At 33.5% G+C, this 15,354-nt stretch overlaps 3 protein-coding genes across 4 annotated transcripts; 1 reads left to right on the top strand and 2 right to left on the bottom strand.

Moving 5' to 3' along the window:
• The first annotated feature begins 1,480 nt into the window (after window positions 1-1,480).
• On the top strand, window positions 1,481-7,619 carry rod (rough deal). Its single transcript, XM_053757106.2, has 2 exons — window positions 1,481-2,475; window positions 2,564-7,619. Exons 1-2 carry the CDS (start codon window positions 1,690-1,692, stop codon window positions 7,280-7,282), a joined length of 5,505 nt encoding a protein of 1,834 aa, XP_053613081.1. The 5' UTR covers window positions 1,481-1,689; the 3' UTR covers window positions 7,283-7,619.
• On the bottom strand, window positions 7,615-9,858 carry Ankrd49. Of its 2 annotated transcripts, none has more exons than XM_053757142.2 (3): window positions 9,480-9,858; window positions 8,840-9,145; window positions 7,615-7,871 (listed from the first exon to the last, which is right to left on the bottom strand). In XM_053757142.2, exons 1-3 carry the CDS (start codon window positions 9,502-9,504, stop codon window positions 7,615-7,617), a joined length of 588 nt encoding a protein of 195 aa, XP_053613117.1. In that variant the 5' UTR covers window positions 9,505-9,858. The 2 variants fall into 2 exon arrangements, with proteins under 2 accessions (XP_053613117.1, XP_053613106.1); XM_053757131.2 differs by having other exon boundaries at window positions 9,233-9,852.
• Window positions 9,859-10,011: 153 nt separating this feature from the next.
• On the bottom strand, window positions 10,012-13,085 carry Dbp73D (Dead box protein 73D). The gene is made up of 7 exons (XM_053757119.2): window positions 12,872-13,085; window positions 12,451-12,760; window positions 11,789-12,070; window positions 11,477-11,654; window positions 10,751-11,405; window positions 10,480-10,660; window positions 10,012-10,233 (listed from the first exon to the last, which is right to left on the bottom strand). Exons 1-7 carry the CDS (start codon window positions 12,892-12,894, stop codon window positions 10,033-10,035), a joined length of 1,830 nt encoding a protein of 609 aa, XP_053613094.1. The 5' UTR covers window positions 12,895-13,085; the 3' UTR covers window positions 10,012-10,032.
• Window positions 13,086-15,354: the final 2,269 nt, after the last annotated feature.

Raw genomic sequence — 15,354 nt, 5'->3', positions numbered from 1 at the left:
GAAATTATGCGACTACATTGCAAGACTACTCTAAAACACTAACTCATAAAAGTACACTTCATTGCCTTCGTACTGACTCGTGCCTATTCCAGAAAATTTCTTTTAACATAGAAAAGGACGGACGCACGTCGTCAGAAAGGACGCACGAAAATTTCGAGCCTCTCTCCCAGCACGCGTTTATAGTCACAGTGAAATTTCCAGTTGCACGGAGTACCTACTAATTCCATGGTAGGCACATATGGAAGCTTATTATGTGGCAGCCACAGAGATATAAGAACATTCTCTAATATGATGTTCTTGTATTTGTGGTGGCAGCACATGTAGGTCTATACGAGAACCTTGTGAGAACCACATGGAATTAGTAGGTACTCCGACGAAGTACTTAATAATCCATGGAGAACCATTATTCGGATGGCAGAACCGTCAAACAGCCAACTGCTAGCTGTGTCCAGTTGCTAGACAATTTTTTAAAAGTTTCACAACACTAAATACCTAGTGTGTTACAGTCTGTCTAGAAGTAAAGAAATAAAATGAGGGCGCCGTCTTCTGTTAGCTGGCAACACTATATGTTTATCAACCAATCTTGACCATTATATTTGGTATATAAATGTAGTTAGTAAAAATCGGTTTGCTTCACTTTCTGGATAGACTGTAATTGTTACTGTTTAACCCATGGATTTAGCAAGGTCCATGGTTTAACCATTAGATTGGCATAAAAGACGAGAGCTACTACTGTCGAATGTCGTTGAGAAATAGACAAACATCAAAACTTAGATACAAACGCTTGGCCACCTGACGAATTGTCAGAGCGCGTGGAATCCATGTGGAATCGCATGACGACCACGACACATCGCGTCACATAAATGTAAATTTACCTTTAGGCAGAAGCGTTTACCGGTACTGAAAAAATATTCTGAATGTGCAAAACATAACCGGCAGGTTATGTTTTGTGATGGTCACAAAATGTATTGCTTATGTGTGTAATATTATATATTACATTTTAATTATTATATCTATTAAATTTCAGTATGTAACCCCATACATACTAATATTATAAATGCGAAAGTTGTGTGTAATATTATATTAAATATTAATTATTATATCTATTAAATTTATATATATACATATTATAAATGTGAAAGTCTGTCTATTTGTTTCGCTTTCAGAGCTAAATCGCTAGACCAATTTTGATGATGCATGTAGTTAGAGAATTTTTTTTTTCAAAATTCAACACCTAAAACATTCTATAATGGGGTGTGAAAGTTTGTAAGAAAATCGTGTCGAAAGTTTGTAAGAAACTCATCAGTCCTAACATTATTGAGCAAAAAAACACATTTTCTTTATGGTAGCCCCGTGCGCGAGGCTCTTTCTACCATAGATTTACCTGGCCTGCCATGCCATCAGTGTCAAAATCAACGACAGTGACGACAGATAATAGATAGACCAAAAGTCAAAAGTTTTAAGACAACTAATTAGTAATCTGTATTTTAAAATAACCAACCAACGGAATTTGGGCTTCGGTTGGTCATATCGTTTTATGTTGTGTTTTTGTGACCTGTTTAAGTTCGATCGTTTAGGTATTTGATAAATCGTTTCATTTGGCTTCGCTTGTTCGTTATTTATTTTCAAAACCGTAAGGATAATAAGTGGTACGTGAAAGCTTGTGTAAGATTAATTACCTTACACATTATGGATAAGCCTACAAACTTTCCCGTAGCTACATCACAAAAATATAAGTATGCGAAGGAAATCATTTGTGATTTGGATGCAATATTTGTATACCCAAGGTTGATATTAATTGAAGACAATCGTTCCATAAGAATTTTGGATATCAATGATAAAGATTTTGATGCGGATAAAAATATAAACGACTTTGAAAGCGAAATATTGGATAGTACCTTAACACATAATAATAATTATTTATGGCTGATTTTAAAATCTGGTGATATTTTCGTCATTGACTTGAACTGCAATTCTCGCATTAAAGTATGTCTTGAAAACCATAAGAATCTGAAATTTCAACAACTAAAAAGTGATGGAAATGTTTTATTTCTGATCAATGAAGATGGAGAATGCTTTTCTGCTTCATTTGAGTTTGAAGATCTCATAAAAAAATTTAATAATTCTACAGAAGAGTATTATGTTAGTGCAAAGCGAGCTAAAATTCGCCGGTCTACATTAGAAGGCCTAAAACCTAGACCATCTATTAATGGTCTTGATATATGTTTATCTGGTAGTGACATATTGTTGAAATGTCCCATTACTGGTTTGGATAGACTTTTGCCCACAAACAGGATGTTTGAGCATATGGTACCATGGAATAACACTGCTGTACTCTTAGACAAATTGGGCATGTGTGTTATAGACTTAGAAGATGCTGGAATTTTATATGAGTTTGAAAATAATGTGGGATATTATTACCCAGTTGGTGCTTATGAAAATTTATTTTATTATATCTTATGGGATGATAAAGAGGTATGAACTTACCACTTTCTGCTTAGATTCATACACTATATGATAAATTATGTAACTGTCAATAATCAAGTATATTATTCAATTTCAGGTTTTCCTATGTTACGCTTGGACCTCCAATACAGAGCCTCTAGAAGGTAGAGGTAATGCCAGCTGTGTAAATAACACCACCTCAACACTTTCTTCTCAGGAAATTCTGAAACAACAATTAAAAAATTTGATTGAAACCACTACCATCAACACAAAACCCAGGGAAGTAATGGTGCAAATTGGGCCACTGTTTGAAAAAATTACAGATTTCACTTTTTTGTTGGAACAAGCCACTAGTCTTTGTAAACTAAACATTGCTTACAAATTACTCCTTTATCCACTTCAAGCACATATGTACTCTATTGATAATCAAGATTTGATTCATCAAGTATGTGATCTGATTATAAAAGTAGACCTGCTTGAATACATCAAATTCAGAGTCAACAACCATTATGATGATGTCAATTTGTTTGAGCAAAACTTTAAAGAACTTTGCATTTTATTTACTAAAAAATCAGATTTAGACTTAGCATCCATCTGTTGGTTAAAATATACTGAAATGAAACTTCTACTAACTCAAAGTGATGTAATTGAAATTTTGGATTCTATGCCTCATAACATTAAGTTGGGTGCACTTATTATATGGTTAAAAAATTTTGTTCCCTCCCTTTTAGAGAACAACCCCTTCTTTATTGATTTGTTTGTCAAATGGACTATGAAAAGGGTATTTGAATTGGAAAAATCAGGATATTGGCCTAAAATTGGATTAAAGTTTATAGAAGAAATTACAAATGTTTTAGAATCATCATTAAAAGGTGTGTCAATAAGACCTATTTCTATGGATGATCTTGACATCCTAAAAGGTCATATCAATTATATTATAGAATTGAAAGATAAATACAAAATTAACATGCTTTTGGCAGAATTGAGTTCTCAAAGCCCCAATGAAGTGGCACTTATAATGTTGCACAGATGCTACACTGAAGACTTACAATTATTCCTTCAAAATTATTTGCCCTCTTATACATCAAGACATTTAATAGATATGGATGATATTCTTCGAACTTTCATAGAAAGTGAGGCAGCGGCTAGCGGAGGAGTTATTGATGGAGTAAGATTGAAAATAATATTATGCTCATTTCGTTCGACAACTACCAAACTTGACTGTCTTCTCCATGTTTTAAGAATACTTGATGTTCCATGGAATGATACTGTTACAGAATTAGCAGTATCTGCTGCTTCCTCAGCTACAAAAGATTTTACAGTGTCAGAGACAGACCATGCTTTAGCACAAGAAATACAACAAGAATTGAACTATGCTAATGTTAAAGTAGTGTTGAAAAGGTATAATTTTCCACTGTCATGTACAGATTATATGCTTGTTCTTCATAAAATAGTAGGTGCACAAGTTGTAAATTTACAGGATCTTAAAAGTGTTACCAATGTAATGACGATATCAAAAAATTTTGGCCATGTTTTATATATTGTAAGATGTCTTCAAGATAGTGACACTAGAATTGCTTTGGATTATTTCAGTACCTTGACAAATAACGAAAAGAAACTTTTGCTAAAAGTAATGATTGCAAAATATGAGCAAGTAATCAGTTGTGGTTCATTGGATAATATGACAATTGAAAGGAATTACTTAGATTTTTTAAAAGGCACCCAAATGTTAAATACTTTTCAGATCAATAATATTGAAGGTATTTATTATCTTAAAAATTCTTATGATATTAAATTGTCTGTGGATAACTTATATAATGAAGATGTTTGTCTGAATGTATGTACTACTTGGATTTATAAAGATGGATATTCAGCTAGCTCAGGGCCTGGAGGATGTGTAACTCAACTTACACACACAAATCAGTCCAGTCATTCCAAACTTCAGTCTCTCTTGCGTCGCTCATCCACAAATCATACTGTACGTAACCTTATTGAAAATCTTATAAGACATTTAACACTTGAAGGTAATTCATACAATGATGAGTTTGCTTTATCTGTCTTTAAAGATGGAGAAAATTCTCCACTTTTATTAAGTTGTATTGAAGTATTTGTTGAGCTTGCTACTAATTGTGGTGAAGAGCATCTACATTATGTACTAAATATTTTGAATGTAATGAATGCTATACAAAATGCTAATGTGATCCTTAAGAATTTGTCAGTGGCTTGGAAATTCCATTATATTTTCTTGCCTATGTCATCAGTAACTGGTATTAATAACTTGATTGATTTCTATGCTAACTTTTCCCATCAAACAATGTGTTTATCATCATTATGTACGGAGAGATATGACTTCATTCCATTTAATATAATTTCAAGCATAGTAAGCATTTGTATACATACAAGTAATGTAATTGATAATGATTTTTTAAACATAAGGAACAAAACTGTTAGAAGACTTTTACAAAAAGTCGTTAGTTCACAAGAGATTGATGAACTCTTACTAACAGCATTACTTGTAATCTTAAGTAAACTCGAAGCAAAGGACGAAAGTTCGCTTTTAGAGATGCTGCAAGGACAAAATGACACCTTGTCGCCTGCACTAATGTCTTATCTTTCTTATGCACCAATACGACATACTTTTGCTTTGGATAATATTTTGCCTAGTAACAAAATATCTTATCGTCCTCAATACATCCTAAAATCTAAATTCAACATTAATTTAACAGATGTTGCTCTTCCTGACTGTAGCGAAGAAACATGGGATGTAAAAGTAGTTTTATTTTATGTCTTGAAGCAATGTCCTAACACTTCTTTCGAAAGAGTCGTAGAATTGTGTCGTACATTGGATGTCTCTCTAAATGATGGGTTGTCTTTACAACTGATATCAATACTAACCTCATGGGAGTTGAAATATAAAGTTATCAATGACCTAAATTGTAGGCAGATTTATTATGAGAATGATGAAAAAGAAATAACAAAAATATGTTTAATAATTTGGAATAATATATCTAACAAGGAATTCTTGAAAGATATTTTAACCGACTTTTGGAGAAATGGTGAGGTTACCCTACACGGCAGACTGATTTCAGTAAATCCGTATTACTACGAAGTGTATTTATGTATTTATCGTTTGCTATTTGGTTCATCAATGGAGTTAAGAAACAAAAAGGAATATTTTTTGCTCAATTTTTTAAAAACATACAGGAGAACTAGTACGCCAAAACAATATGAATATGAACATTTTTCCGTGAAAGGTATGTTTCCAGAAATAGGCAAGTACAGACTTCCGTTCCAACTATTTATGCGCGAAGATATGTGGTCTAATTTAAAATCAGAAATAACACTTGAAACTTACGAACGCTGGCTACCGGTAGTTACACTGCTTGCACTCGATCCCGATTTGCAGACTGCACGAGATATGATATGCAGCAATGCTTTGAAACAAACTATGACCTCACGGAAACGTTCAGACAGTCTCGAGCCCGAGGCTAAAGATTCGGAACCATGGCGGTTGACGACCCGTGAAGAGCCCTTACTTCGAGCTGCTCATCGATGTGTTAAGCACATAGCTAACATGGAATGGGCAGGTGCATGTTTGTTTTATGTTTTACAAGGTTGCGCTCGTGGAGCTGATCAAGTAGCCGCAGCTCAATTATGTTATCAATTTGCCCAGCGTTGGGCTGCTCTTCAACCTGGAAATCGAGCCGTGAGACAAATGGAAAGACTACATTCAACTTTATCAACGCGTCACGCTTTGCACAAAATAGACTGGGCCTGTGAAGAATTCGTTCGCCTTTGCACAGAACCTGCTCAACTAATCCGTGCAATGTATCTTCACCCCAACTTTGTAGAGAAAATGAACCGTCATGATGTTAATCGCACAGCAAATGAGATTGCCGACAAAAATGCTATTAACATAAGTTCGATACGAATTCAGATATTGGAAAGTCTTTTAGAAAAATCACACGAAGAAAAAACGTCGAATTCCTTTTTAGGTTTGGATACAAAAGAGTTGATGATAGCAAAGTACATTTTAAAAGCTACCTGTCCTAAAATGGGTGCAATCTATTTATCTAGAATAGCTTTCGATGATGAAAGTGATTTTAATAAATGTAAAAAATTAAGAGCATTACAATGCTTGATGAGTGTAGTTGATTCTGATACAGCAATGAAAGTAACTAATAAAGAACGAGGAGCTTTGTGGACTTCCCTTGTAGAGTTAATATGCATTGTCAATTTAGAAAAAATTGATATGCCATGGGTAGTGGCTACTTTCGTTCAAGATAAAATTGGAGCACTTGAACAATTACTGCAATCATCTAACACAAATGTTGAAGGTTTAAAAATAGCAGCAGAACTTGCTCGTACATATGGAAATACTAAGATAATTTGCAAGCTCATTCCACTGCTGCTTCGTGCAGGGTTATTTGAAGAAATCATCCCATTATTACTTAAAGTATCATCTCCTCCAAATGATATACTATGTGCTGCTTGGCGTGCAATTTTGTTGTCTCCTTTTCAACGTGCGGATTATCCGATTACAGAAAGGCAGAAAGCCAAATGTCTTAATGTTATCAATTTGTTGCCAATATGTCCTGTTATTAAAGATGGTGACTTGAAAGAAATATGGAAAAACTGTGTGCGATGTAAATGTTTTGGCATGGGTTGTCTTGTTTTACCCTATATGACTACTGAAGCAAGGCAATCATTAGTAGAACTTCAAAAAATTGATAAGAGAAATCTAATAGCTAGTCTTAAAAATTTACAATCTGAAACGTACCTAGTATCTGGTGCTATGTGTGTATTAGAGAATTTACCCAATAAAAATTATAAGTAAAATGACCTGAATTAACATACTGGAAAAATTATGTATTTATTTTAAAAAATGTATTGAGTTTGCTTGCAACTATTACTTCAAGATTTTTTATATCAAGGTACTTAAACCATGAAATGCTTCGTTACTTCACAAATATGCAAATTAGGTGCACTTGAAATACCAGTTTTTTGTTTAAAAAATATCTATTTTCAAGGTCTACAGTATAGCAATAGGAAACATGTCATATATTGTATCATATAAGTTTTAACATAAAATGTTATCTAGTGATAGTATTTTTAATATTTATATTTAAGCCCAAAATGTGTAAAAAATATAAAGCTTTTTTATCTATTTTAAATATGTTTAATTCTATACTTTTCACGAACATATGGATTACAGGTAAAAGCTTCTGAGTGTATATATGATGCTGCTGGTAGTAACATTTCAAACAGAGGGGAGTAGATTCCATGGCCTCTGGCTAATTGTTCAGGAGTCTCATCAGAGTTATTTGACTTGTGAGCTATATCCACTGTATCTTCTCGTAACATCAGAATTAGTAAAGTTGATTTACTGTGGCTCATTGCTGCTGCTAAGTGCATAGGTGTTTGACCTGAAAATTTAAAACATTATATTTGAGTAATAATAGTTATATACCAGCACCCAGAATGTTATAAAACCTCTTACCTTAGTTTAAGAGCCTTTATTTCTTAAAAGCTGATTTAAACATTGATTTTCAGTGTGTGATAATAAATAGTTATTAGGGTAATCTATACATCTATCTATACATCATAATAAAATAATACAATTCCAATACCTATCAGATAACTATGTATAGAAATAGCCCATTGGCTGATAATAGTAAACATTATAGAAACATAAGTTTTGGGGGGGGGTCTTTATGACAGTCATTCCCATTCATCAACCCTGGTTTAGTCCCCGATGGGGAATTTATTATGGTTTAACAGGAGAGAGGCCGGGACAAGTGTGCTCAATTGATTTTTGTATTTAAGACAAGAAATAACAAAACCCACATTATAAGCAAGCGTAAAGATATAGCTTTCATGTTATTTTTTAATAGGGGTGATAGGATGTTTCCTAAGTGAAATTTTAATTTGCCCAAACATTTGTCATGATTAAAAGAATTATTTGTACTTTTAGCCTAATAGAAATAATATTCTACTAAACTAAAAGTACACAAAAATGAAGTGTAATTATACAATGGAGTTTTAATTATACAATGGAGCATACATCACCAGAGCGCATTGCTACTAAACGAGGACTGAGAAGTGCTCTGGTTGTGATGTATGCTCCAATAATAATACATTGAACTCAATTTCATTATACTTTTTATAATTTTTTGTAGCAGTAAAGCACTACAATCCTCGACAGTCCTGGAGAATTGATAAATCAGGATCAATTTATGTTTGATACATCTATAGGGCACACATTACTTTCAAAAATATGTCTCACAGTCTCTATTCTTAAGGTTAAGTTTTCTACAGCACTCATATCAATTTGATGATTGAATATTATTGTAATACTTAGATTTATTGCAACAGTATCCAAATGGGTACTTACCACCATCAGAAGTGACATGAGGATCTGCGCCAGAAGCCAATAACCTTGCCACAGCCTTATAATTGTTCCAATTACAAGCAGAATGCAAGGGTGTCCATCCAAGTTCTGTTGTAGCACTCACATTTGCTCCAACACTTAACAAATATGAAATAGCAGCCACATGATTGCCATATGCAGCCCGGTGCAAAGGTGAGTATCCATCAGAATCTCTTACAGATATAAGGCTTGGCTGTGATGTCAGCAATCCTTGTAAAGTATTGACATCACCATTCTCTGCAGCCCATAGAACATGGTCAGTCGGATTGGCTGTATAAAGAGATTGTAGGGTAAGTCAACGTCAAGAAATAGGGCAGAAGTTAGGTAAATGTCTAAACATATTCAATCATGAACTACCTTTAGGATCTTTTACTTCATTAATATCCTGATCAGCATCATCCCAACCAGATACAAACATTCCAGCTGTCTCAGGGTTTTTCTTACATTTCTCTATTTGCTCATGAATATCTTGGAGGTTTTTAACATTAAAGCTATCATATTCTTCTTCATCTGACATGATTTGTCGAATATTCTATGTAGACAGGGTCAAGAAAATCCAGGAGGAAAAATGAATGATACGTAGCTAGGTATTTTGTTTGTTTACCTATTTTGCAAAGAGGGTGCCGCATAGATAAGAATAATGTAAGAATATCACCCGCTGCACTGCAATGCAAGTGATGGAGGACTCAACTGCAATCCGCTTTATTTTCCAGTTATTGACAGTTGACAGTAAGTACAGTGACCTAAAATTTTTTAAAAGGGCAACAGCAAGTAAAATCTTCCATCATATAATCAGAGGGCGAAGTGAGACGCAGCGAACTAATCACATTGCGGTGTGGTTGTCGTTGCGTCACAATGGCGCACTATATTCATTTTTTTCTTGCATATGACAATAACAGTTTGCAGAAAGGGATGGAACTTTAGGTATTGGCACGCGGACATTGTGATCTTTAATAACAAAGCAAATATGTCTAGTCTTCAATGTCATTATTTTGACATTTATTATTCGTAATCATTCCAGCCAGAATATAAGTTAGCTAAAGTTCTTGGTTGAGTTCGCCATTGGAGTTCGCTACACTGATTAGTGTCAAGTGGGAAGTAGTATATTGTCATGTGGCCATCAATAAAAAAAAATGCATTTGTTAAGTATATTTATTCTAAATTGACAATTTTCTTTTTTGAGGATTAAATCCTCTCTTTACACCGATGGACTTTTGAACTTTAGAATTATTTTCATCATGTATCTGATCTTTAGTTTCCTGTATAGCTCTTTGGTAGCTTTCTAAAACACTTTCTATCACTTCTGTTGGTATTTCTATTTGAGGTAAATTTTTCTTTCCGCCAAATTTCATCACATCCTAAAAAAAAAGTTTTCTTTCAGCATAAGTATTACTATCTACTTTTAAAAATACATTTTTATACATACTAGAGATTTTTGTCTGGTAGTCACTTTTACTAAATCCTATCATGTTCTGATGTAGGTATGCTTTTGATAAACTTTTCATAATAGAGTACTATGATGCTGTCTACGCTAATGAAGCCAATAATATATTATAGATTGGAAAGTGATTTTATAAAAGACAGATTACAAAAATAAATAATACCATAAAGGAAGTAATTTGATTCTGCAGCAAAATTGTTACAGCATTTCCAAGGCGCCCAGCTCGTCCTGTTCGTCCCACCCTATGAATGTATGTCTTTATGTTCCTTGGTGGGTCATATGAGATTACATAGTTGCAATCTGGTATGTCTATACCTCTTGCTAATGCATCAGTACCTATCAATCTGAAATTATAATAGCATCAGCTATTATGGAATATTACAACACATACTACAAGAACATAAGTTGTACATATACATATACTATTTACTCACACATTAATTTCTGATTGAGTAAATTTTCTCAAAACTGTTTCTCTTGATGCCCTGTCCAAAGCAGCTGACAGCTCTGCCACTTTCAGCAGTCCATTTCCCCAAATATTTAGAAGAATTGCTAATCTGTGCGCTGACTGTGCTGAATTTGTGAAACATAATACCTTGTCCCATTTTTTATTAATCAGGAAATAATATAAAACTATGGGTTTGTTTTCAGAATTGCATAGAACAATATGTTCTGTTAATTCTTCAGGAGTAGTATACTTTCGTATGTTGTCTTCATCTTCAAAATCATCAACAGCTACAGCTGAAAACAATCTTGGTTGGAAAAGACCCCATTGTTCCAATTTTTCCGGATCCTGTGATAATGTCGCTGAAAACAGCAACTTGTGTGGTGGTGCTTTCTGTTCACTGAGATTATGCCAACTCAGTGTTGGAATTTTGCCAGTCATCAACTCATTTTCAAGCTTTATATGCCTATCCATGTGGTATAGCCAATCATTCTGAATATGATCCATTATTCTGTCAGCTTCATCAATGACCAGAAATTTTAGGTGCTTCAATGAGAAACCATCAGTGTTTTGAATATGTTCAACTAATCTCCCAGCAGTACACACTACTATATCAGCTTCACTGTTCCAGCCCATTGACTCAGCTGAAATAAAATTACTACTAATTAGCAAATACATTGATTTGGAGACTTAGATATTGGATTAGTATACTCACTATGTCGAACAATTTGTGGTTGCTCCTGATGTAGTGGAGTAGAACCACTAAGCAATGCAACTTTTAGTCTGGTTTTCAATGTATACTTTTTGAATACTTTTGCTACTTGACTTGCCAGCTCTTGTACAGGTAACACTATAAGTGCTCTAATATGATGTCCTATGTCATTCTTTAAAATCTGTAAAAATACAATATTTCATAAATAAACCTTTAAAACCTTTTTAGTACAGGTAATACAATTCATCATTATCAATTTGTACATGTATGATGAAATTTATAATTTTGCATAAAAGGTTAAAATAAAAAAAATACCTGTACTATTGGCAAAACAAATGCCAAAGTCTTCCCACTACCAGTAGGAGCAGATACACAAATGTCATGGGGCCAAAAAGGTTGCTGTATTGTGTGTTGTTTTAATATGAATGGTATAACTTTCTCTTGCACCGGGAACAGATGAGTGACACCTTCACTCAATAACATAGACCTTAAACTAGGGTCTAACCAAGTTAGGTCTTCCACGGTACTTGATAACTTTTGTAAGTTTGTTGAGATGCTAAAGGGATGGGATAACCAATACGGAAGGATTCTTTGCACCTGAAAAAACAAAATGAACAAAATAATCATAAATTTTATCTAAAGGCCCCATTTTTTCCATAGTCTAATATAGGAAGTCTATCAAAGATGGTTGCAAAGTGCAACAGCAACAGTAGATTGTTTATTTTATCAAACTAATAATATATAGCTTATAATTTGGTGTGTTACTCTACATTTAAAAATAAATATTTTTCTTTTATTAAAGTATAAACTGCAAACACACTATAAAGTGTGTTTGACCTCAGTAACAAACCTCAATTTACATATAATCGAGAGTGAGACAGTTTGATATATGGCCCAGATAGGTAAATAAATACAGCAGTATAGGTAAATAAATATTTTCTTATGCTCTTCAAGTATCAGTTATAAAAACCACTAACCTTAGCTTTTTTCTCAAAATCTTTGCCACCAAGTACTTTAAACTCTGGTTTTTCTATGTTCTTTCTTTCTTCACAAACATTTACATCTTGAGAAACTAATACAGTTTGTGAACATTGTTCATCTACCACTGTAACACTATTCGAAGATTGAAGTTGATTATCTTTTGTTTCAGTAATTTTGTCTTGATGATAGCCAGATTTTTGATCATCTCTATTACTTTTCTTTCGTTCCTCAATAGTTTTTTTCAACTTTTCTAAATTTTTTGATTCTTGTTCTTTTAAGTTAAGTTCATCTTCAGTATCTCGGTATCTGTAATTCAAACAAATTATCAATTAGAACCAAAGTTATAAACTAACCAAACAGATAACTGTAAATCGATCGATGGCTATGAATGTTGTTTTTTATAATCACTGCCCATACCTGTTAATTACAAACAAATCCATGGTGTTAATGTATTTTAATAAAAAAAATATCTAGACATGTATTCACTGATGATGTATGTAAATTGTTTGCAAGATAAAAGAAATTGAAATATTATTATCAAAGCAAACAAGCAAAGCAAAGCATGATTCAAAACGTTTGATTTTAAGGTTAGGATTTTTTGGAATTACTTTATTCAAAGTAGCTGACAGTGACATTCATCATGGCCGTACCGTAGTAGCTAGTAGGTAGGTAACAGCTAAAGAATAGGGCATATTACGCAAAGTTCAGCGCAGATGGTGCTACTGGTACAACTAAAGTAAACATTGTCAATGGAGGCAAAAAGCGCCAATTTTCAATATTGTTGCAGATTTACGACCAAAAATACCTTTTACGTAATCGTGGTGCGAGTTCAAAGAAAAAAGGAAGGATTTAGTGGATTATTCTGAAATGAATATATCTATTTTAGGTTATGGTCTGCATTATTTGGTCAACTGTGGTCATAAACTAATTATTGAAATTAACTTGATTTTGACCGAAGATCTTACTTGTATGAAGTCCATATTTTAATAAGTCTTCAAATTAGAAATGTTCCGAGCTTTTTTCGACCGTTTACTGGCTTGAAAATTTTACAACGAGAGGGGTATCCCATAGTTTTCGAAGTTTTTTTATCTTATAGAAAACGATTTTTCCCAACATTTTGGCACCCAAATATGCTACAGTGTTGTATATTTTCACAAACGAATGCTTACATGATGAAAGGATTAATAAAGTACTGTAAAAAAAACGTTTTCATCAACTTAGTAAATTACGCTGTTGATGAAAACGCGCAATCTAGTAGAAAAAACCATGAAAAATAGGAATAATAATGATTTTGGTGAATTTATTGCAATATTTAGTGACATGGTTGAGCAAAGTACGTTAAAAAAGTAAAAAATCCTAAATCCACCGAAGTAAGATTGGATTGATGGATGCGAAAATAATAGATAAAATTAACAAGAAGAATGCTCCTTACAAACAACATAAAGATAGCCCGCTTGATGTAGACTTGAAGGAAAAATTTGATCAATAACCTAACTCACAATAAAATCAAAGAACCCGCTTTCCCGACAGAATTGATAAAAGGTAGCCAAACAATATACAGATAGAAAATAAATTTGTCACCAATTCAACGAGTTCTTCGCAACAATTGGATCAAATCTAGCAAAATTAATTCCGGGCAAGTATCATGACCACGGGACGCTCACTGTAACATCGGGTAACCAGAATTGTTCTAGCTTATCATCTTTAGAGCTGACAACAACTGAGGAAGTTTTAAACATTATAAAAAAGTTAGACTCAAATACCAGTTCAGGGTTAGACAAAATAACTACTAAAACGGTTAAATGTGTCAGGTATCAAATTGCCCGTGAACTAACTAACTGCATAAACCACTGTTTTGAAAAAGGTATTTTCCCCGATAACTTAAAAACAGCTAAAGTGACACCTATTTTTAAGTCTGGAAGTCAATCAGACCCCAACAATTATCGTCCTATATCGGTTCTCCCAGTGCTATCTAAAATATTGGATATAATTCATAAACGCCTAGATTCTTACCTCAGCACAATAAACTTTCTTTACCCCAAACAGTATGGTTTCAGACCAAACTCAAATACTCTTTCTGCAACCGTTGATCTAGTCACAAAAATAAAAAATAGCATAGACGATAAAAAGCTTTGCATTGGAGTATTCATAGATTTATAGAAGGCCTTTGACACAGTTAGCCACAAGGTTCTTCTGAGGAAGCTAAAAGATATAGGCATTGTAAATAAAGCACTCCAAATATTCGAATCATATCTAAGTAATCGTTCACAAATAGTGTCAATAGCTGATTGTCGTAGTACAACTGCTCATATAACTTATGGCGTTCCCCAGGGATCCGTATTTCTTATCTACATAAACAATATAAGCAAACTCGAACTGACGGGCGAATTGGCCCTTTACACAGATGACACAAGTCTATTTTATTTTGGCCATATTATTGAATCTATCTTTCAAGATGCTCAAAAAGATCTTGATCTTTTAAATATCTGGTTCCAATGCAATCTGCTAACTCTTAACATATCTAAAACCCATTATGTAATTTTTGCGGCCAAAAACAAAAAGATACAAAATTTTACACCACTAAAGATTAACAATATACCAATTAGTAGATCAGATATCGAAAAATTTTTAGGACTAACTTTAGATAATCGTCTCTCATGGAAATATCATATTAAAAACATTAATTCAAAATTATCATCCTTAACGGGTTCCCTTCGTAGAGTAGTCAGATGTTTGCCACTTAATGTGCGTTACAATATATACAATTCTATGGTGAAGCCACACATTGACTATTTAATTGAACTCTGGGGATCCGCAGCCAAAACAAATCTCCAAGGTATTCAAAGATCTCAAAAAAGACTGGTTAAAACACTGTTTCATTACGATTACCTGACGCCGAC

Source organism: Plodia interpunctella, chromosome 2 (assembly GCF_027563975.2).
Source record: "Plodia interpunctella isolate USDA-ARS_2022_Savannah chromosome 2, ilPloInte3.2, whole genome shotgun sequence".
Classification (NCBI taxonomy): domain Eukaryota; kingdom Metazoa; phylum Arthropoda; class Insecta; order Lepidoptera; family Pyralidae; genus Plodia; species Plodia interpunctella.
This window is presented reverse-complemented; position numbering and strand designations above follow the sequence as displayed.